This window comes from Etheostoma cragini, chromosome 18, assembly GCF_013103735.1.
Source record: "Etheostoma cragini isolate CJK2018 chromosome 18, CSU_Ecrag_1.0, whole genome shotgun sequence".
Lineage (NCBI taxonomy): Eukaryota > Metazoa > Chordata > Actinopteri > Perciformes > Percidae > Etheostoma > Etheostoma cragini.
Window position 1 is genome coordinate 820,496 of NC_048424.1, and position 5,951 is coordinate 826,446.

A 5,951-nucleotide genomic window follows, 5' to 3' on the forward strand; every position below is an offset into this window, starting at 1 on the left:
AGATGTTTTATTTTGAAGAGCCTTGAGATGTGGGCAACTTAAACAAGTGGCTCCAAACACGAGTTTAGTTTTTTCAACGTGTGATTTTTCAAATTAAATCACAGCAATGCTAAATAACGACACCCCTTGAACGTGACATCTCGCTTCCCCCCCCCACCACGCTCGCTGGATCTTTCGTTTAGCATCCCGTACGCTAACACGTCGTTAAGTTCGAGATTTCCGACAGCACCTGAAGGTAACGCTGCTCCCATCCTACGTGAATGCAGCATACACTGTTGAGGTGATCCATGGCAACAGAGGAGCAGCAACCAACCGCCGAGCCGATACACACTCTTTCTCACACACACACACACACACGTACACACACGTACCTTGAATCGGTACACACTCTCCGTCAATGCAACCGGAATGCACCGAGGAGGAAACACTCTTAACGGCTCCCGTTGAGAAATTTCGGTATCAAGGTGACCGACCGGGAGCCAGTCGGAAGCCCGAAAACAGCCTCCAATCAGCGGCAGGTGACAGCAGACATACCCGCACCTCGGAACGCTGGAACCGGACACATTGTTCAACGGACACGATGGTGGTAGCTAACGTTTCTAGAGCTTAAAATCACAACAATAAGCCTCCGGTTGCACTATTTTCCGGACCCAAGCAAAATGAAACAAAACGTTAACAGCTTGTGGGCTAAAAAGGCTTCATATATTTGATTAATTTGTGTTGTGTCGAGGACAAAATCCGACACTCTCCCTCCCTCTCTTTATCCTCTCCACCGCTTTGCTGGTCGTCTCCTTTGCACCGTTGAAATTATTATTATTATTATTATTATTATTACAGCCCATATCTCTCTGAAGCATCCTCGTGAAGATGGCGACTGGGTCGGGTTGGCAGCAGCAGTTTTACTGCCCCGCCGGTCAGGGCAAATTTAGTTCCTCCTCTGCAACCAGCATGCCCTTTCAGACCGGCATCGCCATGGAATATACCCAAGACCTGCACCTGAAGATGAGCAAGAAAATAGCGCAGCTAACCAAGGTAAGGAGTGTTCATATGTTAATATGAGGCCTTATTCTTCCCTCTCCCGGACCTGGTTGGACCCTGTTCCTCCTGGTCTTGTGTAGGAACTGGGCACCAAACTCCATTAGGAGTTGCACCTATTTGCTAATATATTAAAACAAGATAAAAAAGAAATCCTTCTGAATTGCAAGAATCTTTTGGTAGGCTACTTTCGGCGTTCATAAAGCACAAAAAACACTAATTTTCCAGATAAAAACATAACTTTTACATATGCTCACTACAGCAGCCGTGTTAAGAAATACGATAAAATCATGCATTTAAGATTTAAGACGAACCGCAAAGGACCCCAAAAAGGTCAAACCCTTTTAATGGAGTCTGGATAAATCCTTGCTCTTATTACTGAAAAGGAGGATAGTCTAGTCTGTTCGGATGCTGCATCCATCAGTATCTGCTCCATTAATCAGACCAGTCATTAATCACCTGCAGCAGCAGACTGCTTGTATTTAGGGGTAATGTTGTTCTTTTTTAAATAATTATGCAGCTAAATAAGGCACTTCCTCCAAACTTTGATGAACTTGAAAATGAGACTAATGAGATTAAAAATAAGAGACTCGCTGATAACTGGCCATTTTACTATCCTGTTGCAGTCACACAATTGCCTTTTTACTCCTTATTTACTTATTTAGGATATTTTATTAAATGCCTGGCAATTCCCCAGTTGTGCTGGAGTGTAGGTGAATGAAACGTGTGTTGAATTACAATTTGGTGTCTTTTGATTGGGTACATATGTATTCATACAGCATGCATACAATCCTCTGAACATGTGTAGCCTGTACTGTATAAATCACGAGCTCATTAACAGGAATTTGTTCAGTTTTAACATTTAATTTGCTTTAATCCAGCTGACTAGGATGTTATATTCCTACATTGATTGGAGTCTACATGTGAGCTTTCATGGGCATCCAAATGTTTTTTGCCCTGAGGCTGTTCCTCCTGCTTTTATCTCTCATTTGCCAAAATGACAGGGTTCAAACTTCTAACACAGAGGAGCACATCCCCCCCCCCCCCACAACATTCACCCAGGGTCAAAGGCCGTCAGTGGCTCCAGTGTGTCGTTATCATCCAGCAGTAGGTTGACCGATCCTCGCACATTTCATTTCCAGCTGGCCTTTTGTTCGAGGGGCTTTGTCGTTGCTACCGAAGGCTTTGACACCTCAACTTGGTTATTTCCTCCAAGGATTTGCTACAGACACTAACATAAGATCTGTGCTCTGAGTACTTCTCTTTGTCGCGAAGGAAGTGGAGGCTGCAAAAAAAAAAAAAGAAGAGAAAAATCATAATTCAGCAGCCTTGGGCAAGGTGTGTGTCAAGCCTTAGTGCAGTGTGGGCTTTCAATAAGTCTTTTTCACTTTGTGAGCAAATTCTCTACATCAAAACATCCTGTGTACCTAACACAAACACACACACACACACACACACACACACACACATATACACACACACACACACACACCAAGGAAATTACATGCTTTATATTTCCTTATTTTGTATGTAAAAGTGTTTTTTTTGGTTATATTTGATCATAAAGCTACACTGTAAATGTTTTCACAGCAAATTGCGGGCTACTAATTGCATTACTTTCACAGTAATGTACAGTATTTTACAGTAAATTACAATGCATCTACAGCTACTGGAACTTCACAGCAGCCAGGCGCTCAGATTTACGGTAATAAAGCAGTATCTAGCTGTGAAATTACATTATTTTGCTGTATATAATCACAAGAACGTCCTGTATATGTTTATTTTAATGTAAATGTAATGCATTTTAGATCTTTCTACAGTCATTTCCACATGCCTTGATTCTCTAGATTATAGTCGGATAAATCATCTTATATGTAATGTTTAAGCTCTCTTCTATTGGTTAGCAGTTATTACAAATGAAGCCAAATAAATCAACACTTCTCTGAGGCAATTATGTGATCGCCATACTTGAAATTCGTATTCGCAACTTCAGAAGTTTGTCAGGTTTCAGAGTGGCAGATTGGCAAAATAAATAGTAAAAACCTCTTTAACTTTACACAGGGAATCACAAATAGTTGTGTCCGGGTGGCTGAACTCAATTTATTTAGCCAAATCCAGCTCAAAGCCAACAAGCGTTGCTTTAACAATAAGTTAAATTTGTTTGAAAAGTGAAAAATATGGTTCTACAGCATTTAAATAACTTCACCTTCAAGATAAAATAGTTGAGTTTTAGTCACATTTTTACATAGACATACATGTATTTTGACCCTCAAATTACTAAAAACCCAGAATACAATGCCAAACAAGACCTTAAAGGTTACCAAAATAACGTCCCTATTGGGGGAAATTATGCCCAAAACATTGCCTCACCAGCTGTGATAAATACATTATTAATACATGATTAATTTCTTTTACATTTCAGGTTAAATAAAATAAAATAAAGTGATTCATCGAGTCCGAACGACTCAGTGTGTTTCCAGCTGTGCCGGTGCATCGTTGCTATGTTACAAATAGCTGCTACGTGGGAATTTTGCAGACGTACAAGAGCTAAATCTGGTTGTTCTGTTGATTTTTACTCAGGCAGATATCTTACATACAATTACTCCTCATTTACTTATATAATATATATTATTAAATGCCTTGCATTTCCCCAGTTGTGCTGGACTGTAGGAGTGCAGATATCTTAATTACAACACCACTGAGCTAGAAATGCAGTATTGTTTATATGTGCGGTAATAATTAAATTTAAGAAATCTCATTATCTCCACAAAGCAACTTAATTGAGTAATTGGTTTACGTTATAGGGACAGGAACTCATCTCTGTCGCTCGAAGTTTGCGGCCGTATAGTAACTTAAAAATCTGTAGATATCTGAGTCATAGCAGTGATATTTAGATTTGCTGTACTGTAGTTTATAATATAGTTGGTTAACTGTTGTTGTACAGTCACAGTATTACACTAGGTTTTAGAGCCCAACCGATACATCGTCGGACTGATATTATTGGCCCATATTTGCCATTTCCCGATATATCGGTATTGGCATTTATATTGGTCAATTAAATTTTTTTTTTAACTTAAAGTATTATTTAATTAATAATAAAAAAAATGTAATCTGCACATCGGATTTTAAAATGACCGAATATTTGCATCGGTATCGGCCTTAAAAATCCTTCATTGGTCGGTCTCCACGAGGGTTTAATTTAACGTCATATGATCGGCACTTCGGTGATGCTTACGGACCTCGGCGCACTCGTTGTGCCAATAATGACGTTAACTTAATCTCTCGCTCATGCAATATTGCTTAAATAATCCATCTGAAAGGGAAAATATGAATTGGAAGCATAGTGACCACAAAACTACTTCTGGAAAGTCCACATCTTACCAGTTTTATTTTGAAATACCAATCCAATATTAAACCTAGTTTAATTGGATATTTCATACAGGTATTTCTTTGATGATGGCGTGAGGATATTACAGAGTAAAAGCTGAGTTAACAGTATTTCCAGCTAGTATTTCACCAACAGAAACAGTAGTGAATGGTGTTTTCATTTGTCAAGTCCCATGATCCCCACACTGTCCTACAGGCGTCCCATCTGAGCCCCGGTTCCCCGGTAACAAAGCAGGGGAAGGGGCCGACGGCATGCGGGCCATCTGCTCCCGCTGACCGCCGGCCCCCTTTGGGCCAGAGCCGCATTCAGAAGTAACCCGCAACCTCGCAACCTCTCTGAGCCGCCGACACGTTACAGGCTGAAAGATTCCCAGCTCGCTGTGTCTGAGGACGACTCGAGTCATTCGGGCATCTGAATGTTTCATTTCAGACTCTGACTGGCTTAATTTAATCCTTCAGTGTCTTTTTGTGTTCTTACTTTGCATATTATGATTTATTCAAGTTCAGTTCCCTTTTGTTTTTTATCCTCAATTTCTCATTCCTTGTTGTATTTTGGTGCATTTTGACTGGTCTCTTCCTCTTTGAATCTCCTGATTTCCGATGATGTGCTCTTCAGTTAGCACCAGTACCAAAGGATGCGGCAGTGTTGTCAGTTCGGCTTTGACTCGAACGTTTACGCTTTTGCAGGGACTTCATGCACTGTCAGTAAATCAGTCGTTGATTGCTATTCTCCTGTGGCGTTTCATTTCATGTTTTGTGATGCAAGACTTGTTTGCTGCCACAGCTATTTAAGACTTCTTGCAGTAATTTTTAATCCCACAAAGCTGCTTTCCGGCCCTTTGTGTAGTTCAGGCTCTGCAAGGATTTTGCCGTCATAATTTTTGGAAAGCCTTATTTTATAAGTTAGACCCTCTGATGGTTCTGCTCTGTATTGTGCTGCCTCTGTCAAAATGAAGGCAATGTGGGGATTTTGCTGCTATGGCAACACGTTTTTATATAATTTATAATTCAGGGCAATGAGAAGTGGGCCGAGGATTTTCTAATGGAATAAACCTGATTTTGTAACCTGTCCACACGGAATCAGGACCGAAGTTCGTGGTTTTTGTTAGAGCGCTGATGTGAGTGGGCAGGATGTCATTATGCATCGTCAGGAGAATGCTTTAAAACAAGTGTATTACCTAGCTGTGTGTGTGTGTGTGTGTGTGTGTGTGTGTGTGTGTGTGTGTGTGTGTGTGTGTGTGTGTGTGTGTGTGTGTGTGTGTGTGTGTGTGTGTGTGTGTGTGTGTGTGTGTGTGTGTGTGTGTGTGTGTGTGTGTGTGTGTGTCTGTCAAAGCAAGTCAGAAATAGACCTCTGAGCTATTTCATGCCTTTCTGGACGTAGGGATGGAAAGAGACCGATATAGTGAAATACTGGAGTCTGTGTACGGTGTTTGCGAGTCATGTTCTGTAGTGCAGCAGCACCACAGAATCATAATGTATTAACAGGTGAACAAAGTAGAAACTAGTTGAAAATGACTTTTTTAGCTAAT

The 5,951-nt window shown here is 40.7% G+C and overlaps 1 protein-coding gene across 6 annotated transcripts in view; it reads left to right on the forward strand.

Annotated features, from left to right (window-relative positions):
- The first annotated feature begins 231 nt into the window (after nucleotides 1-231).
- The window catches only part of fam184a (family with sequence similarity 184 member A), a 125,331-nt gene continuing 119,611 nt past the window's right edge, over nucleotides 232-5,951 (forward strand). For 4 of the 6 annotated variants that reach the window (XM_034899673.1, XM_034899674.1, XM_034899675.1 and 1 more), the window contains exon 1: nucleotides 232-1,032. In XM_034899673.1, the coding sequence (XP_034755564.1) occupies nucleotides 868-1,032 (165 nt within the window). In that variant the 5' untranslated portion in view covers nucleotides 232-867. The remainder of the gene's footprint in view (nucleotides 1,033-5,951) is intronic. The other 2 variants (XM_034899677.1, XM_034899679.1) reach the window with 2 other exon arrangements.